Source organism: Hemicordylus capensis, chromosome 1, assembly GCF_027244095.1.
Source record: "Hemicordylus capensis ecotype Gifberg chromosome 1, rHemCap1.1.pri, whole genome shotgun sequence".
Taxonomy (NCBI): domain Eukaryota; kingdom Metazoa; phylum Chordata; class Lepidosauria; order Squamata; family Cordylidae; genus Hemicordylus; species Hemicordylus capensis.
This window is the reverse complement of record NC_069657.1, coordinates 407,422,199-407,449,301: the sequence shown is the minus strand read 5'-3', so window position 1 is coordinate 407,449,301 and position 27,103 is coordinate 407,422,199. Positions and strand designations below refer to the sequence as shown.

The following is a 27,103-nucleotide window of genomic DNA, read 5'->3' as shown; positions in this document are numbered from 1 at the left end:
CCCTTTTAAAGGAAATCTGTTATTGTTTTTCACAGGTGACTTGCAAACATGGACATGAAAATTTGGTAAGGCTAAGAAATCCCTGGGGGAAGGTTGAATGGAAAGGTGACTGGAGTGACAGGTGAGTTTTTATAGCAAGGAGTGAAGATTTGGATGGATGAAGTCACACTGCCACCTTCAGGCAGAGATTAATGCATCAGCAGTAGTGAACATGGCACTGTCTCTCAGAGCAACAATGCTGAATTATTTTGATTGAATAGGCAGTGCAAAATGAAGTTGAACATGTACAGCACAAAAGTTCAGTTGAACTTAGCTGCACATAGCAGCACAAGCGTAATGGCATGGAAAATGCAGGTCAGCGCCTCCCATGCCTTCAGCTGCACCTTTTATGTTTTGATCTGACACATTAAAGCCACAATGCTGTTGCAAAAACACCAGGACACAGAGAGGCCAATTTAAGCAGATATTATCCTGCAAAGAACTGTGCTGAAAGGGGCATTTCAGCAGGTGTTACAGTGTTGTGGGGTAGGAATAGCTGGTCTGAAGTATCATTTAACCCAGTGGTTTTCAAACATTTTACCCTTCACATTTTTGACCATCAGCTGTGGAAGCTCTGTACACTACAGATGATTCCAGGAGCATCCTAGGATACACTTTCTTTTCATAGAATGAAATGGTTTTGCCCATTAGCCTTGGCCAGGCTTTCCACATAAGTTAGGTGTGCCAGAGAACAAGTTCCATAAGATCAGTTATGGCAAGTGGTTTGTGTGCATTACCATTCTTCTCACTGAGGAACCTCCAATGAGCTTTTGTGTCACCTCAGGGTTCCATGGAACACGATACAAAAACCGCTGATTGTATCTTACGAGTATATTAAAAAGGAACTTTAATTTTAGAAGCCTTTCATGTAGTCTCTGGTGTGGCAGTCATAATGTTAAAAAAAGTATCTACAAAGTACAAGTAAGCAAGATTAGTTATCTACAGTACAATGAAATTAATAAGCATAGTTTTAAAATAAACTCTTTTCTGCCCCTTTAGCTCTGGGAAATGGGAGCTACTGAGTCCAAAGGAGAAGATTTTGCTGCGCAGAAATTATGACGATGGAGAGTTCTGGTACTTTAATGAAATAATTTATCACTGACCTCCTTGTTCTGCCACCTAAGGCAGAGGTGTTCAAAATCTTATAAGTTTCACTAAATGAATAAGTTGTACATCACCCTCTCATGCTCCCTGGCTAGAACTGGAACATTATTCCCCATTAAGGATGAGGTCCTGTCTCTAGTCTAGTGACTCCTCCTTCCACTGCTTCTCCTCAAGGGTAGTTCTTCCTTGCAAAGGGCAGGGCAGGGAGGGCTGGTTAACTAGCTAGCATTGCCAACCCCATTAAGTGCAGGACCCACATTCAGGAGAGTCTGGGCCCTGTTCATAATGGCATAAGGTTTTCTGAACTGTGGGAGTTCAGAAGAACTTCCAATTCTAAATTTGCTTCACTAGAAGTTTCATCTCTATTTTCAAGCATTTTAGATTTGTTGGGTTGATTGTTTTGATTTTTGAAAATATCAAATATGAAATCACATAAGCAATCGCTATAAAATATGCCATTTTTCATTGGGTGCCAGCTCTTGGATAACTTGGGTTCAGACAACAAAGAACCTGAGGTTCTCCTATGACCTCACTCAGCTCTGGGACCACACACTCTCTCCCCCATCCCTGTGTGAGTGCCTACTTCCTTTGTAGGTTAGGATGTGACCAATCTCAATTGGTCACAACGTCCAAACCCACCATTCTCAGCATATTCTAACCTACTGGCTTCAGGGAACCCAAGATCTGAACCCCTTGTTCCCTGAAGCCAGTAGGTTAGAATATGCCGAGAATGGTGGGTTTGGATGTTATAACCAATCTCAGTACATCCTAACCTACAAAGGAAGTAGGCACTCACACGGGGATGGGGGAGAGAGTGCCAGGCCCTTAACCAGCCTAAAGTTTTTGTGGTGGAACAGCTGGAGTGCTGTGAGTCGAGTTCACAGTGAGCTCACAGTGAGGCAAACTCACGAGGCTGTGAGGCGAGCTATTCTTCTCCCTCCTGCTCCAGGTGGCCACTGGGGAGGAAGGAGAATTTTGGGGGGAGGCAGGTGCACTCCATGCCACCATCTGGCTATGGGTCTGAAGAGTGTGTGCTCCTGGAGCTGAGTGAGGTCACATGAGAACCCCAGGTTCTTTGTTAAGTCTGAACCCAAGTTTCAGTGAGTTTCAGATCTCGGGTTCCCTAAAACAATTGGGTTAGAATATTCAGAGATTGTTGGGTTTGGATATTATTCCCAGTATCTGCCTACCCTAACCTACAAAGGAAGTAGGCATTCACATGGGGAAGGGAGGAGCGGGCAGTACACGATGTGGCGGCTGAGGATTTCATGAACCTCAGGTTCCGCATTAAGTTCAAACCTGCCCAGAAAGTCAAACATTAGATCCTGTTATTACATGCCAACTATAAAATACTATCCAATTCTAATGCCATTAAATATAAACTATCAGATATAAAATATTGACATCAAATATCAAAGTTAAATATTAAATGTCCTCAGATGGAAAATACAGATAACAAACAGTTGGCGAATATTTGGCAAATATTTGCATAATCAGACTTCCAGATGAATATCTGACATCAAAGTTTGCAGTGAATTTTTTTTTAAAAGCAAATCCATTTCAGCTCCAGTTCAAACAGAAAAACATAATAAGTCAGCCTTGTTTCTCAGACCAAGGCCTATCTAGACCAGTGTTTTCCTTCCAGAAGTGTCCAGACAGATGCCTCTCACAAAGCAGGGCATGATGATGATGTCATCCCACATAGCTTATCTTTCGCAGGGGCATCGGTAGGGGAGAGGGGGCCCATGTTCACCCCTCTCTCCAGCGGCCCCCTTGGAGTAAGGAAGATAATGAAGAAGATAGGGAGGGGTGGCCCTGTGGGTGGGCTGAGTTCTTTAAACCCATCTGCTCAATTATAGCTATACCCCTGATCCTTCAGATGTCAGATAATTCTTCCAACTTCAACGAGCAATATAACAACACATCCATCTAACATTAAAGGACGTTGCACAAGTTCTCAGCATCACCTGCTGGCCATCTGCTGACAATCTGTGAAAAAGCCGCATCTTTTCAATACAGAATTGAAAAGCTTTTTCAGAGATCAGCAGCAAATGATGCTAAGATGGTATCTGTGCAATGTCTCTTAACATCATCTGGACATGAAATTTGTGCTGAAGTTGGAATTACCATCTGGATAGCCTCGGGGATATATTGCTTCTGAACACAGTGGTTTTATGTAGCAATTTGTCCTTATATTTGGAAGGAGTCTGTCAGTTTTCATTTTAAATAGGCATGGCCTTAGTGACTAGGCTCTTACAATTTTAATGGCTGCAGTGCTATTCCTTCCTATACTGCCAGGGTAGCGTGAGACTCCCTGGGTCACATTGGAAGAGGCTACCATCCTTCCCACTTCAGTCTTAGTGAAGGGTGTCACTGGCTTGGGAGGAGCCTCAAGGTGAGTTCCTCCTACATGGGTGGGACTTCCCATCTTATGCTAGTGACATGGAAAGGAGTGTCACGCCATGCTCTCACACTGCCCTTGTAAAAAGAAGAACTCACTAGGGCAAGGGTAGGCAAGCTTAACACTCCAGCTGTTGCTGAACTACAACTTCCATAATCCCCTGCTACAACTTATTGTGGCTGGGGATTGTGGGAGTTGTTGTTCAGCAACAGTTAGGATGCCAAGGTTAGGGCACCCCTGCTCTAAGATATAGTGAATTTGGACCTATATTACTCCAGACAGCAGTGGTAGTTAATGAGACTAGCGGTAGTTAATGGTATACCCTTGCTAACTGAGCAAAGAGACACATTTTAAAGTGGTGATTCTCTTATATTTAGCAGTGGGAGTGCAACTTGCCCTAACTAGCTCCAGCACAGCATCTCTGCAATGGTTGTTGTTGGTGTCTTGTCTACCTTATGTTTCTTTTTAGTCTGTGAACCCTTTGGGGACAGGGAGCCATCTTATTTATGTAGTACTTATTTTCAGAACTTTGGTTGATATTTGTCATTGTAGTAGAATGTAGTTTTACAAAATGAATGTATGTTTCACAGCCCATGAAACCTTATACTAGCTTTAAGGTGCCACAACTCCCCCACCCCCATACCAACACACAAAGATCACATCACAGGACTTTCTTTATTCAACTTTTTGAATTGTACAATTCTCCCACTAGATGGCACCATTAACATACAATTTCGTTGTACATCTTTTGCTCACAAATATGTCTCCACTATCCAAAGTAGGGTAATACCCTTATTAGGACCAATAAAATATTCCAAAGTAGTCAGCAAGCTTTGAAGTTCTCTAGAATTTTTCTTCAGGATGGATGTTAAACAAAATAAATGGGTGAATAGACAATGTGGGTAATGATGGAAAAGCTCTAAAAGCCTATTGTCTGTAAAAGTCTTGAGATGAAGTGCAGAATAGTTTATGTAGACTTAATTAAATTATCCTCAGATAGATGCAAGACAGATTTAACTTTGCACCAAGAAACTAAGAGAAATAAACATTCACCACCCACTAATCTCTCCTATTCATTTGCTTAATATCTAGCCTAAACACTTCACATGATGAGTTTTTGGCTGAGTTTTTCAAGTATTTTATTCATTTAATTACTCAGCTGGTAGTACCCTAACTTTCATTACGGACCAAACCTATTCTGCAGCTTAAAATAATATCAAATCATAGGTGCTTTGTTTGGGTGGAAAACCTGATCTTTTTAGGATTGGTGCTTGTACCATGTTGGGGATTAGTTCTGACCTATGATAGACGGACAGACAGACGGACAAAAATGAGAGGAGGGCAGATATTGTGCAAATGGGGCGAGGAGGGGCAAGGTTGCATTTGAGTCAGGCTCCTCGGAGTTTAACCATGAATCTTTCTTCAAGCCCAGGGCTCTGTTATAATCAAGTGAGTAGGTCTGGCATTCTACTGACAGGTTTTTCCTCATCTCATACTAATCATAACATACTTTCATATATCTGGGATTGGAGGAAAATGTTTCCAGGGCAAAAAGTATTATTCTCAGGCAGACTTGAGGCCCAGCATCTCTGCACTTAGATGTTGAGACCTGGACAGAGGCAATTAAAAATGGTATTTGTTTCTGTCAAATGCCTTGATAATGAACAGCTATGGTTGTTCATAAAATAAATGAAAGGATTAGTTTGAATTGCCTTATGAGTTAGAAGGCTGGGCTTCTTAGATACAGAAAGGCTGTTCTCGGAAGCTTTGCCACTTTAGCTCTTTTAAGGTTGTGATAGCCACACAGCTGCTATTGCTACTGGCTGCAACTGGAGCAGATGCCTTCTTCTTTGCTCTTGAATGAAGCATGACTGTAGCCATGCACGAAAAAGCATATGCTTTAGATTCTGGGCTGCTATTTCAGCCATATGGACCAGGCTAGGCTTTTGACTCTGTGTCTTTTGGTTCCTTCATCACAGGATGTCTGTGCAAGATTTTAAAACCCATTTTGTTGATCTGATGATCTGCAAATTAACCCCTGATCTGATGAGTCAAGAAGATGGGAAGAAGTGGATGTGCTCAATGCAGTTTGGTGCATGGGTCAAAGGAAGCACAGCCGGGGGCAGAAAACAATCCCACAAAGGTGAGACTCAGGGTGCTTCTTGGGGGTGTTGGGTTTGAAAAGAATTTCTTGATGTAATGAGTCAACATCTACCTAGTGATAAAGTATATAAAACACTGTGCTATAGGCAGTGTCACGTCGGAATCAGGCACTGGGGGCATGCTGGGTTCAGAGCAGGTAGTGCGGGCCCAGCCAAGATTCGGAACCAAGGGAGGTCAGGCCAAAAGGTCAAACCAAGTGTCATAGGAACATAGGAAACTGCCATATACTAAGTCAGACCATTGGTCTATCTAGCTCAGTATTGTCTTCACAGACTGGCAGCGGCTTCTCCAAGGTTGCAAGCAGGAATCTCTCTCAGCCCTATCTTGGAGAAGCCAGGGAGGAAACTTGAAACCTTCGCTCTTCCCAGGGCAGCTTCATCCCCTGAGGGGAATATCTTGCAGTGCTCACACATCAAGACTCCCATTTGTATGCAACCAGGGCAGACCCTGCTTAGCTATGGGGACAAGTCATGCTTGCTACCACAAGACCAGCTCTCCTCTCTGTCAGATCAAGCTAGAGCAGAAACTGCTGTTAGCCAGGCAAAGCAGGAAACTTTATAGCCCTTTCTGTTTAGAAGAGCCAGCCTGGAAAAAACTGTTAAACTTAAGGACAAAATTGTGACACACACAGAAGAACGGGCCTTGCTGAAGGAGAAGCAGCATGGCTTCTGCAAGGGCAAGTCTTGCCTCGCTAGACCTTTGAGGCAAGATGCCGCTAAATACCAGTTGTGGGGGAGCAATGGCAGGAGAGGGGGCAAGCCCTCACCCCCTTCCGGTGGGCTTCTCAGAGGCATCTGGTGGGCCACTGTGTGAAACAGGATGCTGGACTAGATGGGCCTTGAGCAGGGCTGTTCTTATGTTCTTAAGATGAGCAGAACACTTCTGAACCTACAGGGAATCTTACTGCCCAGAGGGATACTCCAGCCTGCAGCCCTGGTGGCTCACCAGGCCTCTCCTCTGCTAACTGAGCAACTTATTAAAATGGAGTTTCTCTTATATTTTGCAGGGTGAGAGCAACTTGTCCCTATCTAGTTGCAGCACAGCATTCCTCCAGTGGCTGTTGCTGGTGTCTACCTTGTGTTTCTTTTTAGATTGTGAACCCTGCAAGGCCTGTTCTTCTGTATGTTTAACAATTTTCTCCTTATGCATGCTTTCCATCAATTTATCCAGCTCAGAAGTTAAGTTAACCAGCCTGTAATTTCTAGGATCCTCCCTAGATCCCTTTTTGAAAATCGGAATTACATTAGCTACTTTCCAGTTCTATGGTATATAGAGCCTGATGGTAAGGACAAGTTACATATTTTTGCTAGGAGATCAAAAAGTGAAGTTAAGATAACATCAAGTTCTGTGTTCCACTTGATCCTCTGTTTCTAAGGTTTCAATAAAGATAGTCTAATATAATTACATAATATCTATATATTTATTTCTCCAGGACGTACCCGTCTGAAATCGCATGTGTGGCAGCTCTCGTGAGAGTTTGTGAGCAGCTGCCGATTAGCAACAGGGATGGGGAGAAAATAGGGATGCTGATTGCCAACAGCCAGCTGGCCACCGGGAGCAGCAGGCTTTAATGTTTCAGTAAAATCTTAATCCATACTTTTTGAGGAGCTACAACTCTGGAGAATTTCAAGAATTTAGAACCCAAGGCTACATATCTTGATAATGGTGACACAGACTGAGACTCAGATCAGGTTTTATTTGCAGTCTTGTAGTTCATAGTTCTTTAATGTTACAGCCACAAGCCAAAACAGAAGAAAAAGATTACAGTTATATGATTGGTTACAGTTAAATAATTGAATGTATGTAATTAAAACAGGCTGAAATTAGAATTAGTTAAGAAATTTTGATAAAATTTAAAACATAATGATGATAAAAATTTAAAACAGTAAAATATCCTTATTAACCATCCGGTGTAGTCTTGTAAAGTGTGCCGTCAAGTGGGTGTCAACTCCAGGCGCCCACAGAGCCCTGTGGTTGTCTTTGGTAGAATGCAGGATGGGTTTACCATTGCCTTCTCCCACGCTGTATGAGAGGATGCCTTTCAGCATCTTCCTATATAGCTGCTGCCCGATATAGGTGTTTCCCATAGTCTGGGATACATACCAGCGGTGATTTGAACCGGCAACCTCTGGCTTGCTAATCAAGTCATTTTCGTGCTGCGCCATTAGGTGGCTTATTTGCAGTCTTAGAACAGCAAAATGAGTGCAGTACAAATACAACAGAGTACAGTGCTCAGAACTCTGTCCTATTTTTGTGCATCGGCACTACAACCAACTTTTTCTGCTAAGCCTTGTAACATTGCTCTTGTGTTCTGAGAATAGCAACCCACACCATTGTTGTTTTACTGCTCAGATACATTTTGGATAAATCCCCAGTACCAGCTGAAAGTTATGCAAGGCAACGTGAGCAAAAGATCCATGTACTCTTGCAGTGTGTTTATATGTCTGATCCAAAAGCGCAACAGTAAACACCGGAATTGGATGCCTCATCTTCACATAGGCCTCTCTATCTATAAGGTAGGTGGAGTCTTTGTATTTGGGGTGAATTGCCCTAAATTGGGATCAATTCAATTACCAAACTGCTGCTTCTGCTACAGCTAAAGCATTGGGACTGGCCCACCGGTAGCTAGGCATTCTCCTGCTCTGGAGGCTAATATTGAATTAGTGTGAAATTACTACATTCAGTCTTGACAAGGTGGAATAACAGGGGTGTAGTGAGCTTTCCTGTGGCTGGGGGAACAAAGTGCAGGAAGGGTGCTCCCATCATGCGTGCAAAGTGCACATGTGCCCCAGCACCCCCAGCCATGCCCCCTGCATCTGTCAGATGCAAGCGGGCAGGGCAATCTATTTAACCCCCCTAAGCTCCACGTTGTCCCACATCTCTCCATCATCAGAGGCACTGCTTGCCTGGAGGCTCCCCTGTTGCTGCAAGGCCCCCCCTCCACTTAGTTTATTTTTATTTTTTTAAGATGCCTTGCCGTGCCATTGCTCTTGCCTCCTTGTGGGCCTCCAAGTTATCTGGGGAGGGGGGCTGCCCTGCCACCGCTGCCACTGCTACCCACCACCCCACCGATATTTCTCATCTTTACCACTGGGGGGTGAGTGGTGAGTCAAGTGGAGCAGGCCACCCCTCACCCCCCGTGGTGGCCGCGGGCACTGCAGCTGGTGGGCCGCTCCGGGCACACCTGGGCAGGAGTTACACTGGAAGGCAGAATATGTATAAGAACAAGATCCTGAAGAACAAGGCTAGTCATATACAGTCTTTCAGTAGCCTGTACAGATCACCTGGAGAGGACCTGTTGAAATAAGGGCTCAGTCACCCTCAATGAAACTTTTGATGCTGCCTGTGTTTAGTTATCTCTCTCAGTCTCTACGCCCTTGCTGAGAAGTGCAGAGCCTTGAAGAGGTGGTCTTCTGAGCTGGAGCCTAGTACTCCGTGCTTTCTTTCTGGGCATATTGCCTGGGTTGACAAGTGGACTCAGTGAAACTGAGGCCCTTGGAAGTGAGGGTCCTAGCCCTTCAGTGGACTGTGGTTCGAGTACTACAGTCTCTGGGGGTCCCACCCCAGGAGCCTTGGGCTTAAGGGGCTCCTGACTAAGAGTCTGGCTCAATGTTAGGGTCTGGGTTCAGCATGCCCACAGCTGGCACTCCCCCCTCCACATCTGGTTAGCTCCTCCCCCCAGGTCAGAGTCCAGGCTGATACTTGACATCAAATAGGTGAGTGGTGAGACAGAAAATAAGGAGAAGAATGGAGAACAATGACAGCATTGTTGCTACTATTATGATAGTGACCTACAATCTATTCGATTATTTAGAATATATTTATATACTGCTTTTCAACAAAGAGTTCACAATGCAGTTTACATAACAGAATGAATGAAAATATGCTTCCCATCCCAAAGTGGCTCACAATCTAAAAAGAAATAGTAGTAAAAATAAAGAAAACTTAAGTCATTTTTCTTCTAAAAAGGAGAAAGCAGCAGTAGCCACTGGAGAGTTGCTACACTGAGATGAATATGGGCAGTTACTATCTCCCAGAGGTGCCTCTTTGCTCAATTAGCAAGGGTTGCTTCTTGCCCAGTTAGCAGGACATTTCATGAAAGAAAGAACAATGTCCTTCATGGTAGCTGAACAGCACCCCCCACCTCTCTCTCACACACGCACACACACACACACACACGTGTCACCATCTTAAGTCAAATTCCCTACATAAATTGAAAAAAAGTTGCTGAAGATTTCAATGACTATCTGTACTGGATGAATGAGCTGTGTAGATGCCTAAAATGAGGTGAAAATGTAGAATTCAATGCTTTCACAATTGAAGGTCCTATTGGTTGTTTCTCTTCAGATGCTAAAGCTATTCTGAGCTATTCTGTAAGGGTGGTCTAGAAATCGAATAAATAAATAAATAAATAAAGTCACGTTATTAAGTAACGCAGAACTTGTGGTTTGATATGTCGTCTTCTCCTTCTCTTCTAGGCTGACCCAGAGGTATGTAGAATCTTACCATCCCTTATTTATATATTTCTGCTGCCCTTTTTTAATTCAAACAGCTTTTCTTTTGAAATATATAGAAGATCTGCCACTATCGAGTATTTTCACTATAACTGAAAATTCTGATCTGAAAGTAATTTAAGTTTAGTTGAATTCTGTCTTGAAAATTGGAGAATTGAATATATAAAAGGTATTTAAGCTAAAATACTGAAAGATATTGTTTAGAAGGGCTGAAATCAGATTCAGAATGTGATCCTAATCACCTCCTTGGGAGTAAATATAATTGAAATAAATGGGTATTACATAAATGTATTTAGGATGTCATAAAATATCCAAATATTGATGTTTTGTGTTCATAGAACTTTGAATTCTGTTTGGATTTTGAGTGTTCCGATGTGGCATTCAAAACTCAGTCCAAACCTTGTGTGTTCAGCTTTTAGTTTATTTCAGACAAATTTCTTAAGGCATTCAAAAGAAATGATTGTTAATACCAAGATGCAACTCAATACATTTCAAGACAATGCATGTTTATGACTTAATTAAGTATTAATGGCAGTGTTCCTGAGCTGTGCCCAGAAGCAGCAGAGCGGACTGAGTGAGAAATGGTTTTATTATATTTCCTGTTTAGGTTCTGCAAATTAAAGATACTTGGGGGAAATTCACCCTCCTTTTTGGCTCATTCTTGGGAATTATTTGCAGATGCCATTAAATCGATACATGCATTTTTGTCTGTTGGCTAAAGCCAGCATTTAAATGATGTTTTAAACAACTACATCTCAGATATTTCAGGTTCTTCAGTCTTAAGTAGAGATCTGTATCAGGGAAGGAGCTGCCTTTAAGGGTATTTCTGTCTGTGCACAAAGCCACAGAATGGCCATGTGCAGCTATGTGTTTAATGTATGAGGTCCAAATGGCAGACTGGAACAAGCTGTGATGACATTAATGGAGATCTGGAGTGCTGTTGGAGCATGTTCATCCTATACTATTGTGCTGCTGCTTCATTAGAATCTAAACTCGTGCTAACTTGGCAAAGAGGCACCTTTTAATGTGGTGTTTCTCTTTATTTAGCAGGTGGAGAGTAAGTGGTCCTATCCACCCCCAGCACAGTACCTCCAGTGATGTTGCTGGTGTCTATCTTATGTTTCTTTTTAGATTGTGAGTCCTTTGGGGACAGGGATCCATCTTATTTATTTATTATTTTTCTGTGTAAACTGCCCTGAGCCATTTTTGGAAGGGTGGTATAGAAATCAAATGAATATTATTATTGTTGTTGTTGTTGTGCCCCCAGTGAGTCACTAACTTGGCATGGTTGTGGGGCTTGTGTGCTCTGAGGAAGGTGAGAGATATGCCAGAGGTCGAAACTGCATAAGTCTCATCAGAGGAGTCAGACGAAGAGCGCCTCTTCCATTAACAATATGGTGAGATGTAAATTTAATAAATCTATACCGGATCAGTCGTCACTCAGGTCAAAAAGGACCGCGCCAGGTGCTGCAGTCACTGGACATCTGGTGGCAAGTGGGCTACAGGACTCAGGATCTTCAGTTGAGCAATCAGGGCTGGAGACTGCAGGGTTACTGGAAGAAACGTCGCTTAACCGGAAGAAATATATGAAAAACACCAACAAGGAAATAAAGATTTGCTATTACAAGTCTAGTCCAACTAGAAGAGGTTATTTAAAAAGAATGTACCAAATTTGGAAAGAGAAGCATCCAGATATAGAAATGGAAGGAGAAAGGCTAGCAAACCAGAGAAGATTCATAATAAGAAATAAAGTATTCACAGAAGTTGAGCTGGAAGAACTGCAAAGAGCAACACAGGCTCAAGATATGGAAGAAGAATTACCATCAACTGAAGAAGTTGCTCAGGCGCAGGTGGGGGAGGTGTCGGAAATAGAGGATGCTACTGTTGCTGAAGTGTTTCAAAATCAAAACCAGGCAACCTCCCCTTTGCCTTCACCTCAAAAACCCAAATGCTGTTTAACAGAAAAGCAACAAGAACTAAAGCAAAAAATAACTGAGCACATGAACCAAACAACCACCAGGGTTCGACTTCTAGCTCTAAAAACAGTTGCCAAAAAACAACTTGCTCAGGCATTAAAAGATATAAATGCTGCACTTGCAGAAATAACAACCAATAATTTGCAAGGAGCAAACCAACTAATGTACAGTGCAGCAACAGTAACAACACAAGAGCTCAGATATAAGATTAGATTAGAAAATAAAATCTCCAGGGTTAGATCAGATGCTAGTAAATTGAAAGATATGAAAGACAAGAAGCTGAAGAATGAAAACACCAAACAGTATCTGATCCAAAAATACCATCTAGATTCAAGGAAAATTAGAGAAGTCCTGGAAATAATAAAGCAGCAAATAACAGCAGTGTCAAAGAAGATTAGCAGATATGAAGCCAGAATTACACAACACAGGCAGAATCTCCAGTTTCAGTCAAATCAGAGATGTTTCTACCTAAGCATAGAAGGAGAAACTGCAAGAAACATAGAAATACCAAATAAAGAAGAAACAGTGCAGTTATGGTGGAAAATATGTGACAACCCAATAGATTATAATAAAAAGCAGGCTGGGTAGAAGAGGTCGAAAAATGTAACCAACTAATAATAACATCAGAATTAATAAGTGAAAGAGCAAAGAAAATTAAAAATTGGACTGCACCAGGCGACGATGAACTGCATGGCTTTTGGCTTAAACACCTAACAAGCCTTTATAAACAACTATCAAAACCGTTCAATCACATTTTGCAAGGAGGTGATATTGAACAATGGCTAACAACTGGGAAAACTCATCTCATCATGAAAGACCCAGCAAAAGGTGCAGTTCCAAGTAATTATAGACCGATAACCTGCCTGCCAACCCTGTTCAAATTATTAACTGGAATAATAGGGAAAATAAGAAAAACAGAAGGAATAGAACTGCCCAATGGAAGCAAGATCAAGAACCTGGAAGAGAAAGAACATTACAAATACTTGGGCATTCTCCAGGCTGATAACATTGCACACACTGAAGTTAAAAGAAAAATTGGAAGTGAATACATCAGGAGAGTTAGAAAAATCCTAAAGTCCAAACTCAATGGTGGGAACACTGTACAAGCCATAAACACCTGGGCTATACCTATTATCAGATACACTGCAGGAATAATAGACTGGACCCAGGCAGAGCTAGAGACGCTAGATCGTAAGACCAGGAAAATCATGACAATCAATCATGCTCAGTACCCCCGCAGTGATGTAGATAGGCTATACCTCCCTCGCAGCTCAGGTGGAAGAGGAATGCTGCAAGCCCATCAAACAGTAGAGGAGAAGAAAAGAGGCTTTGAAGAATATATAAAGGACAGTGAAGAAGATGCACTTAAAATGGTCAATAATGAAAAACTATTCAATGAAACAAAGCAGGCCTACAAGAAAGAACCGAGCAGAAGAATGGAGAAATAAGCCACTTCATGGTCAATATTTGTACAATATAACTGGAAAATCAAACATCACCAAGACCTGGCAGCAGCTTAAGAATGGCAACCTGAAGAAAGAAACAGAGGGTTTCATATTGGCTGCACAAGAACAGGCACTAAGAACAAATGCAATAAGAGCAAAAGTTGAAAAATCAACAACAATCAGCAAGTGCCGCCTTTGTAAAGAAGCAGATGAAACAGTGGACCACTTATTCAGCTGTTGTAAAAAGATCACACAGACTGACTACAAACAAAGGCATGACAAGGTAGCAGGGGTAATACACTGGAACATCTGCAAAGAATACAAGCTACCTGTAGCCAAAGATTGGTGGGACCATAAAATTGAAAAAGCTGTAGATACAAAAATATTATGGGACTTCCGACTACAAACAGACAAACATCTGCCACACAATACACCAGATATAACTGTAGTCGAGAAGAAAGAAAAACAAGTTAAAATAATCGACATAGCAATACCAGGGGGTAGCAGAATAGATGAAAAAGAAATGGAAAAAATCACCAAATACAAAGATCTACAAACTGAAATTGAAAGGCTGTGGCAGAAAAAGACCAAAATAATCCCAGTAGTAATTGGCACCCTAGGTGCAATTCCAAAAGACCTTCAAGAGCACCTCAACACCATAGGGGCCACAGAAATCACCATCAGCCAATTACAAAAAGCAACTTTACTGGGAACAGCCAATATTCTGCGATGGTATCTATAATAATAACAGCAACAACATTGATAATAAAATTCAGCATCCCAGGTCCTTGGGAAGGACTCGATGTCTGGATAAAACAAACCAATCATTAACACCTGTCTTACTGCGTAAACAACAACAGCAACAATAATTGATAAATAAAAATACCTGGGGTTTCCTCCCCTGTTTTTAAACCTGAATTTGCCTATTTAGCATGCTGTGAAGTCTGTCTGGCTTCTGACCCAAATGGAGGTTCTAACAGGACAGGAGCGCCCAACTGGTTTGGGGCTATCTGAAAATAGCACTCAAGCCCAACCCATCCATCTCCTTTCTAGAGCCTTGGGCTAACTGGGAGGCAGCACTTTTAGATTCAGGCTTGCTGAAGACTGGAGCTGGAGACAGCCATCTATGAAGTAAATTTCAGGCTTGTATTGAGCGCTGTGATTAGTATAGTGAAGTACAAAACCAAGACCAGTTTTCACATTGGAAATACAATGAATCACAGCATTGACTGAGGCATAAAAGCCTTGCATTTAATATACGATGCATTCTTAGGGACAACCCCGCCCTCTTACTAGATGACAAATTGCTGCATTCGCACGAGAGATATACAACCAAAGGGAGAGCAAAAGTGTTTCTGCAGCTGTTCTTGTGTGCAACAAAGTCCACAAGAGAGGAAAATGTGAGAGCTGTTTTGAGAATTGGGTAGTCAATTCAGGGAGGCTCTAGTAGTCTATGTTGTTATTGGCAGCCTCCATGATGGGTCTAGTATTTCCTAGTAATGGGAAATTAATATTAAAAGTGCAGTTTTGCCCACTCTGACATAGCAGGATGACAGGGTTGTCAAAGAGAGGCTAAGGCTGCAATTGTAAGCTTAGTTATTCAGAAATAAGTCCCATTGAAATGAATGAGACTTCCTCTGAGTAAATATGGTTAAAATAACACTGCAGAACAGGGGCGTAACTGAAATAGAGCAAGAGGACACAATTGTCTGGGGGCCCACTGCCTTGGGGCCCCCCCAGAGGCAAGTCACATGACTGACTCCCCCAGCTGCACACCTACCCGGGCTTCCTTCACTTGTATTCATCCTCCAAAATTGATGTGAGTGTTAAGACCTGGAGCCACCAGAACAGCATGTCTTTTGCATTTTAAACTCTTGTCTCTGGGCCCACTCCAGCCTTGCTACACCCCTGCTGCAGAACATGTTATTTGCTTGAGAAGAATCCGAGACTTTCAGAATTGCATGGGCATAGAAGAGTACATGTTGATTCTGACTGTTATATAAGGCTGAGTATCATTTTCTAATTCAGGCATTGTGTATAACTACTGCAAGGTTCTTTCCAGTCTCCAGCCCTGGTGGTCTGTATACAGAATGAGCATCTAAGAAACAGGCGAGCCGTTGGAGCAGAAGTACTCAAGGCTTGGTAGCTGAGTGGTAGAGCATCTGCTTTGCATGTAGAAGGGCCCAGGTTCAATCCATGCTTCTTCTAGACAGGGCTGGAAAATACTCCTGTCTGAGACCCTAGAGAGCTACTGCTGGTTAGTGTGCATAATAATGAGCTTAATGGTCTGACTTGGGATGAGGCAGCCTTCTATGTAACCTAGGTCTGACTTGTAACCTAGGTCTGACTATGTAACCTAGGTCTGACCAATGGTCTGACTTGGAATGAGGCAGCTTTCTATGTAACCTAGGGAACTAGAGATTTTGTTTTGTTTGGGAAATTGTTAGCTAATGGGCAGCTCTCAAAAGACTGTTGTGCCTTTGATGGGATCCAAACAATCATATTTTCCACATGAAGTTTGCAACTATCATACACTGTGCATTTTTAAACTTGAGTCACATGCCAATATCTGCCTTTTTATGCACATTCAAGCAATGCCCATTGTGAATGGAGAGGGATATTTGCGTGTGATACTCTGGTAATCATGCTAACCACAATAAAAACTGGTTGTGTGCATCTGGCCACTTGGAGCTGTTCTTATTATATCCTGCCCTACTAACCTCAGGGAATTCAACATCTAGAATTGAGATTTGCAGTAAGTTATAGGTGTGGGGTTCCCTGATGGAAGAAGGGCAGGATATTGTATGCTGAGATCAGGGCTGTGGGCGAATCAGCATGTGCAAGGCCTCCTTTACACTTCATACCATTATAGAATCATACTGATTGATGACATAAATAAATAGTGTAAATAGTGTGAGTGAGGTTTTTGAACATGTCAAACCAGCTTGGACATATAGTGCATTTCTAAAGAAATAAAAATAAAAAGCACAACACATGCTTCACAGTTATCACTTAGACCTTCTGGGTTGCAAATCAGCTTGAGCATAGTGCATTTACCTACCTATCTATCTATCTATCTATCTATCTATCTATCTATCTATCTATCTCTCACAGTGTTTGTTCAAGATGTTTTTGTAATTTTCTGCCGTGAAAAAAGCCACTTATAGGACTTTTTGGACGGGTTGTTTAAATTTAAAAAATATTTTTAAAACAAACAATTTGTCCAATCCACTTCAGTTTAAATATACATATTCCTCCCCTGCCCTACATCTCTGCTCAATACCAAAGCCCTATGCCAGGTCATTCCAAATGATCTAAAGGCTAGAGGGTGTTATGCCCATTTTTAAAAATTAAGGCAAAGGGCAGATTCTTCCATATAGGGGTAGAATGATGGCCTTAAGGCGGGGGGGGGGGCTTCAGTTCCAGACATTTTTGTAATTTTATGCCATGAATCAAGCCACTTATAGGACATTTCTGATGGGTTTTTAAAATTAAAAACCAACAATTTGTCCAGTCCACTTCAATTTAAATATACATATTCCTCCCACCCTGCCCTACACCTCTGCTCAATACCAAAGCCCTATGGAAAGCCAATCCCTAAATATTCAAGTGGGGGGGGGAATAATCACAAAAAGGAAATCGCATCATACCTCCATTACTAAGCAGGCAAAGGCTGGGCTGGGCAGGGCTGGGCAGAGAGTCTGCAGAGAGCTGTGGTGGGCAAGGGTAGCCAGCGCTGGACACTCTGCCTGCCTGCCTGCCTACCTCCTCCCTCCCTTCCTGAGCTTCAGGCTTCAGCAAGACCTACGTGGAGGCCTCTCTGGAAGCCCCACCCATCTGTCGGACAGCTGAGAGGTGGAGAGAGAAGGAACTCTAGCAGCTTGCCTGGCAGCCTGTCAAGCCTGTGTTGCACATCCACACAAAAGATCAGTTCTGGCTGGGCTGCGTGCAGGGAAAGATAAATGGCCAGGTCTGGGACTGGGACTGGGGGAGGGCAGGCTGCACTGCAGTGTGCCCAGAGTGGGGCCTGTGCTAGCTCGGGGCAATCGCCCTGGTCGGCCCACCCTAAGGACAGCCCTGGCTGAGATTGGTGGGTTCAGATTAGGGATGTGCAAAAGGTTTCAACGTCAAAATGTCACATTATTGAAATGGCCCATTTCTAGTGTTTTGAGCTTGAAACAAAACACCCTATATATAAAGGACCTATTTCAAGTTCGGAACAGAACAACCCCATTTCGATTTGAAACATTTTGATGTTTCAAGTCCATTTTGGAGGCCTGTTTTCCCCTTGCTGATTGGTTTTCTGGCACTGACTTCCAATGCTATGGGAGTTTGTGGGAAAGGTAAAAAAATTGCCTGCTTGCCCATTTCTTTTGTGGGCTGGATGGTACGTATCACCCATTATTTCCTACCACGGCACTCAACCCACTTTGCTGTCCCTAGGAGCTACGAATGGGGAACAATGAGGTATTGCGAGCTTCCCCATTGTTTCCTACAGCCAAAACGTTTAGAGATTTGTTCTGTCAAAACAACCGGGTCGACCACTGTTTCAACAAAACAGTGTGTCATCTGCATTTTATTTTGAGTTCGAAACAAAACACAAAATCCATTTCATGCACCTCCCTAGTTCAGATGTCACAAGCAACCTCAGCATATTGGAACCTGGACAGGAAGTAGCAGCTCGCATGGGGTGAGCATATGCTCATGGTGCCACCATTATGTGTGAACCTGCCTATAGACACACACACACACACACACACACACACACACACACACACACACACAATATCTAACGACTGCAGATATTAATAATAAACAGAGCTAAAAACTAGAAAATAGTAGAGGAGTGACCCTTTCGCTGCTCTCTTGTTCCTCCCTGTAGCCTCCCTCTGACCTATTCTGGTTGCTAGGGTAATCTGAAGGGTAAAATGGCTCCATATAAGTAATGAATTAATATGTAGCATTTGGAACTATTCTAGAACTTCGGCTGTTGTTCTTTTAAGAACAATGAATGAGCCCCATTTATTTTAGTTTTTAATTTTTCACAAGATAAACGCACATTCCTGCCCTTTAGTTCTAGTGGTGATACTACTAATGACTTAGTGCTGATTCACACATTTATGTGTCCGAGGATATTCTCTGATTGGTGCAGAAGTGAGTGTGTGATCTTTCTGCATATGCATGTGGGCCCAATTTGTGTATTATTTTCCTCCAAAAAAATTAAATAAAAAAGACGAAGAGTTAGGGGTGTGCAATTGGATTTGCCGTTGAATCAATTTGTGTTGAATTGGGGGAGATTTGTAAATTCGACCCCAAATTGAATCACCCTTGAAAAAGAGGGCCTGATTTGGGGTTGAGAAGAATCACCCCAAATCAACCCAAATCATTTTGGGTGATTCACATGCCATTTTGAGACCCGTTTTGCTGGAAAAGCAGGCCTCAAAATGGCACTTTCCCCCAGGGAGAGCTGGTCTATCAATTGGGATTGGTGAGTAGACCAGCCCGCAGCTCCGATCTTTGGGCATCATCCTGCCTCGGAAGACAGGTCTACCCAGGCAGACTGTCCTCCGAGGTGGGCTGATGCACTAAGACCAGAGAGGAGGGCTGATCTACCCATTGATCCCAATTGGCAGACCAGCTCTCATTACAAAAGAGCCATTTTGAAGCCTATTTTCCCAGCAAAATGGGCCTCAAAATGGCATGCGAATCACTCAAATTGATTCGGCTGATTTGTTGAGGCAGCCAACCAAGCCAGCTGCTTTTGACGAATCAGTTTGAGGGGTATGCAAATCAATTTGACCTCGAATCGAATTGTAGATTTTGATTTGTGCACACCCCTAGGAAGAGTGCATAAATCAAATCCATACATATGTAGAGCACCCATATTCCTTATGACCCTGTATGTGTGGTGGGGAAGGTGCATATGCAAAGAGGATTTTTATGCAGATCACAGCCAATATCACTATATTTATATCTCACCTTTTTTTGCATTGAACCCAAGGCAGCATTCATGGAGTTCGCAAGTATTCTCCCATCCAGGCACTTGCTTAGGTTTAGCAATGTTGCTGTATCATATGTTTTCAGACCATGTCTGAAACCTGAGATACTAATGTATTTATTACATTTTTATTCTACTTTTCTTCCAAGGAACTCAGGGCAGCATACATGGTCTCCCCGCACTTTATCCTCACAACAAACCTGTAAGCTACATTAGGTTGAGAGAGAGAGGTCCAAAGCCACCTAGTGGGTTTCATGGCTGATTAGGGATTGAACCTGGGTCACCCAAGTCTTAGTCTGACACTAACCATACATCATTCTGGCAATGGGAACAATTTTGTTCATCTGATTTTTTTAAAAAAATGCAACAATAACTGAAATCAATTGGATTACTCAGGAGCAAGTTGTCTGAGGCTGAAAACCCTTCTTGAAATAGAAATCTTTTTTCTCTAACCCCATTGCTTTTTATAGGTTTCGAAAACAAATACAACAAAAGTTCCCAAAGCAGTTTACAAAGGAAGAAAGGAAGAAAGAAAGAAAGAAAGGAAGAGAAAGAGAAAACGGCTCTCTGTCCACAAAGGGCTCACAATCTAAAAAAGAAACAAGATAGACACCAGCAACAGACACTAGAGGGATGCTGTGCTGGGGATGGATATTTTTCAAGTTTGGGGGATGGGACTGTCAGGACCCGAGGCTGGAACTGGGAGATTAGTGTTTAAAATATATGGATGTTAAGATAAACAACATGCTTGTGAATCCTAATTTGGGTTTCTAACACTAATTTTGGTATTGCACCCGAGTGGTAATGTGGGGAGAAATAAATAAACACAGTTGTAACAGTTTTAAAGTTCCAAACAAAAAAACCACACAAAAACCTTTATTCTCGTACAATAGCTTCAGTGGTTTCTTATTCACAACAATGAAGGGTCAAATGTGTAACGGTTTCTGAGACATAGTAACAACCTTAGAATTGGCAGGATTGCACACCGCCTCTTATATTTCAAACTTATGTTGAACGCCAGGTATTTATATAAAACTGTTTCAGTACGTCAACAAAGAATTTCAAGTTACTGAGATTTCTGTTTAAAAATTACAAGGTTCTTTAGACTTTCAACACCTTTATTGGGATGCATCCTCCCTGGCTGTATATCCTGTGAAATCAACAATACACTCCCAGCATTTACATTTGATAGTCAAGCTTGCTCTACACGGGTCATACCTAGTGTGTAAAACCTACCCACCAACCTCCCAATTCCGCCCTCAGTTCTGCTCTAGAGACCCTAACCAAAGATCCTATCTCTAACCTTACCATCCCTTTCGGAATCTTTCAGTTAACTCCAACTGAATTTTACAGCCAGCCTGGTAGGTTCCTGCTGCCACCAAGCCCTCTAAGACTTGCCTAGAACAGGACCTTGGATTGAGTTCACTCCATTCCAAAGCCCCTCCCTTAGGAATTATCTCCAGAGGAGGTTCTTAAATTTAAATTCTTCTTGATTGACTGTGTTTGCTAGCCAATCACCACAGGGAAACATTAGTATCTTCTCCACGTGGCTGTTAACATTATTTTCTGAAAGTCCTAAGTCATGGAAACTTGCTCATTTTCTGCTGGCCTTTTATTTTCTCTTTTCAGTACCATGAAAATAATAAAAAACTACCTCGTGAATTCTTTGCTCAGAATACACCTTTGCATAGCTCACCTTTAGTGAATGATCGTGAAGTGACTCTAGATTGCCGGCTGCATCCTGGGGTCTATGTCATTGTTCCCTCCACCTCGGAACCCCATCAAGAATCTGAATTCATCTTGCGAGTCTTCTCCAGAAAGCACAGCCTTCAGTAAGTGCTACTCTTTGTTGTGCTACCACCATGAACAGAAGAAGCTGCCTTATACTGAGCCAGACCATTAATCCCTCCAGCTCAGTACTGCCTAACTGGCAGCAGCTTGCCAGGGTTTTCCACCCCTACTCAGAGGCGTCAGGAATTGAGCTAGGAACCTTCTGCATATAAAGATTGTGCTCTGCTACTGAGCTATGGGCCCATCATAGTACCTCTTGCAGTAATAAAGTAAATCTCTGTCCTGGGATTTTCTAAAACTACTACTGTTTAAAGCGGTAAAGTTCCTCAGTTCTTTAAAGAATACCGTGTATGTAAATGCTCCTGTTCCAGAATGGATGAGTCCCTGACTAGTCTAGTTGTAAGACTGAATGGACAGCGAAAGCCACTAACAGAAGTTAGCAGAAGTTGCTTTCTTTGCCTGGCACTGCTGCAAGCAGATGCTGTAAGGTGTATAGACTGAGGTCTGAGAGTATTTCTGACCCGAAACTCTTCTCATTTTTGCTGCTGCTTTTGCAGAAAATGCAAAAATTAAGGGGATCTTTTGTCAGTTTGGGGAGTGAATGGATTTTTTGAAAATTCATGGTTGGGATGGGGGGCAGGGGTTACCTGTGGAGGCAACAGGGGCAGTGTTTTTCTGGAGAGGGAGAGAATAACATGCTTCTGTGGATGGTAGCAGCTGCATTTGAAGGTGCTTGAAGCAGAAGGTACTTGAAGCAGAGCATGAGCCAGACAAGATGTCCTAAAAAAGAACACATGCAGCTTCTTGTCCCCCTCATTTTACTTTGTCTTTGTCTTCTCCTCCCACCCCCAGTGAATTGGGTAGAGATTCAAGTTTGGTCCTTTCGAAGGTGAGCCATTTGACTTTGTTTTCTGCATTATATGTCTGTCTTCAGTGTGACTCCATCTTCATTGCTCACATGCTCTCAAAGGTTCAACCCCAATGGTTGCTGAACCAATCAATTGCAAATGGTGGGCTAAGTATGCAAGTCCGTTGTTATTATAAGTCATCTTGAGAGGCCCATTTAGGGGCTGAAAGGCAGGATATGAATGTGAAGAACAGGTTATATAGATGATTCTTGCATTGGTGCTTTTGAAGGTTTAAAGTGCTTGGTGTACATGCATGCAGCTCACATATTTTAATATAGTAAAGACAAGACAAGGCAATTTTTTTTTTTTTACTTCATCACTTATGGACTGTGATTATTCCCAGTGAATGGACCCTGGCTGTGACAGCTGGCATTTTAGCCTGTCAGAAGAAAAGCTTGAGAGATTGTGGACTAAATGTCACCTATCTCCATTTGGAATAGATGCCCATTTTCAAGCAATATTGTGCATGGCAGTGAGCATGTGCTAAAGGTTAGGGAGATGGAGTTGGATCTGCAAAGCCTGAGCTCAACTAAACTAATTGTGTGGCCTCAGGCTTTTGCTCCTTTTTTGAAATTGGAATAGATCATGGCCTACCTCATAAGTTTATTGTGAAAGTGAATACAATAAACCATTTTAAAACGTACTATCAAAAGTGACATATTAGTGATTAGTGGCAAATAGTTACCATATGAAACCGATGAAGCAATATCATCATTTGAAGGTTTCGGCATCTTAAAAAGTGATGCATCACTCAGTCCTAAGTCAGTAGTGGTGCAGTGATGTAATGTACAATGAAGCTGATCCACCAATGTTTATTATTTTTGAAGAGCCTTCTTCTTTATGACATATTGTTAAAGATGTACTCAAAACATGGCAGCTGACTGCCATGTTGATGCCATGGTGATGAAAGAGTGGCAGGAGAGGATCGCTTTGCTTTGCAAATGTTTCAGTTGGCCTTGCACATCAAGAAAGGTGGTTTTGTGCCCTGCTTCTTGCTTTGATCTCTTGCCTTAACTTGGCACCGTGTACAGTGGCCTTGTTTCTGTGCTTATTCTTAAATAGATGTGCCAGTGAAACTAACCTCTGAAACCAATCTAGAGATTATCACGTACAACCTGCTGAGGTGGGGATGCATGTTCACATCCTCCTTGAAAGACTCATGAAGACATGCATTCCCATTTGCACCTCTACAATGCAGAAGATTGCACTGGATGCTTCACATCCTGGGTGTGCCTGTACATCTAATATGTGTACACCATTACTAATCTAGCAAGTGAAGCTGCATGTTGAGCGCTTCCTGTTGCATGTGGATCTTTCTTGCTGGATTGGGGCAAATACTGTGTGTGTGTGATAAATTCTATTGGCAGCTGTGCCACTATGGTGCTGCTGGCTTGACCTGCTGGTATATTGCAATCCTTTCATATACACTGAGCTATATAAGTTCCATGGTGGTGGCTGTTCCAATAAGACCACCCAATAAGAGGGTGGTTGGCCCCCTTTTCTGAAGTTAATTTTCTAATTTTGTGTAATTGTCTGCAGGAGATAGTTGACAAATGTGAAGACAAAGTCTGGGATGATTTCTTCACCAAGTACTTTGATCTAGTAAGTATGTACATATGGCCTGCCGAAGAAAACTAACGGAGTTCAGACTGTCCTGCTAAAGTTAATCTGTCGCCTGGTTCACACAGTCATTTGAATCTAGGTTTAATGCGGGTTACCAATATAGACATGGTTGTGTCAACCTATGCCAAGGTGGTTTATAGCCCGAGATTCCCGCCATGGCATGATTGTACAATCATGCAAGTGTTGGTAACCCGCATTAAACCTAGGTTCAAACAACTGTGTGAATGAGGCCTCTGTAAAGGAAAATTTGTAGGTAAAAGGAAGATCCTGTGTTTTGGAAGCGAATGGTCCCTAGGAGAACAGCATCTGTATAAAATATCTGTTACAGAATCTTGCTACAGTCATCATTTAAAAAGCATTCACCATACCTTAACAGCCAGAAAACAGGCTGACTGGAAACCAGCAGACTGTGCATTCATCAAGAACCATTCCTTGTAGCTAGTCTACACATTCAGGAGAATCATCTCGTACTGTCCTTTGAGACTGTGCCTAAGTGCAGGTGGGCAAACCGCATGTTTGAATGTGCTCATCAGGATCAAATACTGCATGCTGTGGAAGAGCTAACATGTCAGAGAGAAAGGTCTCTGGCCTTTCCTGCTTCATGCTGTGCAGAGACTTTTCTATATACAGACATTTCTTCTAATTTTGGAATGTTCAAACATCTAAATTGTAGTGGTACAATCAGAAGAATTTTAAAAAACATGTTCCTTGTCTCTTAACAATAAAAAACAACCAAAACTCATTTTAGAGCAGAACACAGGGAAACTTCAGCTGTGCTCATGATACTCATCTGTTGTGTTGTGTTCACTTTTTAAGTGAAAGATGCACTGTTGTTAATTAGGGTTGGCACTAAATGAACACAAAGTGAAATTAGAGACAAAATTCAGGGTCCCTCCTAAGAAGAAACAATCAACATTTTTTCAAGGGACACCGAACAAATTTCTATAAGTTAATTAAAATTTCTCGAGGAGGGCGCTCTGCTCATCCCTGTTTTTATTTGAGCATTTAAAACATCAAAATTTCCATTTTTATTTTTATTTTTTTCATTTTATGAAACTGCAGTATTCCTTGATTGAATGATGCTGGATCTACTATTACAGATAGCTCATTATTCATATATCAGATAATTGCCTAATTAGTGAGGACAGTACATGGGATAATTTTAAAAAATGATAATAGGGTTTATATGTTGGTAGTGATCTACATGATATACACGTGTGTGAGCATTTCTTCTCTCCTGCAGGCACTGCTTGCGCATGACGAAAAAGCTGTATCTTTCACAGCTGATATGTGATGGATGTTTGAAAATTCAGGTTTCAGTCCACTCTGGGAATGCTTACTCTCAGATTGCTTAGAATTTAAGACATGCATGGCATAGATGTTCTATCATTTTGTCTCTTCCTGCTCTAGCATCCTGAAATAAACCCATTCCAGCTGCAGATGATCTTAAACAACGTGTCCTGGACAAGTAAGTAGGATATTAATTGTAAAATTCAATACATCTATGCATATTTAAGTCAGGCATCCAATATAGTGTTGATGGTCTTCATTGTGTAACTCAGGCTTAAGATGCTTCACAGAAGAGGCTTAAATGTCTCCTGGATTTCTGCTGATTATTTCAGACACCTCTGCTATGCATATATGAATCCTAAAATTTTGATGCTCTTAATGTGCATGCTAATGCTATCATAGTAAAAAGCCAGCATGCCATCCTTTTCTTCATGGGAAAAAAATGTCAAGCACTGACTGATCACATGCATCTGTAAGCCCACATTTGTTCACAGAATCAGGACAGTGCACTTGCATCAGATCATATGAACTGACTAGCCACATTTCTAGGAAGTATCACTAAAAATGGCATGAAGCATACTTGAAATTTCTTTTAAAAGATCTCCCAGTTACTTAAGGCACAAATATTACCTTCGCCAACCCCGTGACTTTTTTAGCCACTAACAAAGCAAGACTGGGCAGTTTTGTCGGGGTTGAATTGTAGGTATAGTTCGTCCCAAGGGAGATATTTCAGTATGTGCCAGTAGTAGTGGACCCTTATGGAGTATGAAGTCTTACTGATGAGGTTGCTAGAAACAAATAATCACAAAGGCTGTTCACACATGCAATAGCAATAGCAATAGCTCTTACATTTATATACCGCTCTATAGCTGGAAGCTCTCTAAGCGGTTTACAATGATTTAGCATATTGCCCCCAACATTCTGGGTACTCATTTTACCGACCTCGGAAGGATGGAAGGCTGAGTCAACCTTGAGCCCCTTGGTCAGGATCGAACTTGTAACCTTCTGGTTACAGGGCGGCAGTTTTACCACTGCGCCACCAGGGGCTCTGTACATGCAGCAAAGACCAGGGCTTAGGCAGCCAAACCTGGTCTTTGCTACACATGAGAACTGCCAGGAGCCACATGGCTCTCGTTGGTGACGTGGTGGCAAACCATGTAGGGAGCCCCAGCTTTTAGCCAGGGTTAAGGGCCCGAGCGCGCTCTTACCCCTGGCTAACTGATCATGTGTCGGTGCCAGGTGGCTCCACATGGCACCTACTCACAAGTAGCCTCTTGGCCTGCATTGGGAGGCTTCCCATAATGCACCGTGCACTTGTGCAGTGCATTATGGGAGTTCTGGGGGTCTCCTGGCCCCGAATCCTCCATGCTGCCGGCAGCCAGCAGTAGTCTGGGCAGGCAATTTCCTGCCCATCAACTTCAGAGAGATTGTCTGCAGGGGAGGTAAGCATTTTGAAGCTTACAATATGAGAAAGGACTTGTACTGTAAAGGCAGCCTATGCACAAAGAGAAAAAAGTCCAGGTCAGTGCTGGAGAATTTGTTCATGGACAGCTGCAATTACAGTGCAATGAGGCTGAGAATGCAGTCAGGACTGAGAAAGAGAAGAGAAGTAACTTTGCAGAGTTCGATCAGATGAGATGCAGTTTGCCAGAAGCAAGTGCATGGAGAGCAAAACAATAGGAGTGTAATTTACCTGTTGCTCAGACAAAGACCAAGAGTTGACCTGGGAAGCACTTCTGGCTACCCAGGGTCACCGGTGGCAAGTGATGTGCTGGATAGAGCCCAGCACAGAGCCTGGAAGAGAGAATATAATGTTCTGAGCTCAGTGCCTTTAACAAGCTGGCTGTCTAC

The 27,103-nt window shown here is 42.3% G+C and overlaps 1 protein-coding gene across 1 annotated transcript in view; it reads left to right on the top strand.

The window, feature by feature from the left end:
• The window catches only part of CAPN14 (calpain 14), a 93,871-nt gene that overhangs the window by 40,849 nt on the left and 25,919 nt on the right, over positions 1 to 27,103 (top strand). The window contains exons 9-16 of the mRNA XM_053306876.1: positions 36 to 121; positions 1,039 to 1,113; positions 5,524 to 5,687; positions 8,060 to 8,232; positions 21,270 to 21,472; positions 22,284 to 22,320; positions 23,879 to 23,941; positions 25,373 to 25,430. Coding sequence (XP_053162851.1) covers positions 36 to 121; positions 1,039 to 1,113; positions 5,524 to 5,687; positions 8,060 to 8,232; positions 21,270 to 21,472; positions 22,284 to 22,320; positions 23,879 to 23,941; positions 25,373 to 25,430 — 859 coding nt within the window. The remainder of the gene's footprint in view (positions 1 to 35; positions 122 to 1,038; positions 1,114 to 5,523; positions 5,688 to 8,059; positions 8,233 to 21,269; positions 21,473 to 22,283; positions 22,321 to 23,878; positions 23,942 to 25,372; positions 25,431 to 27,103) is intronic.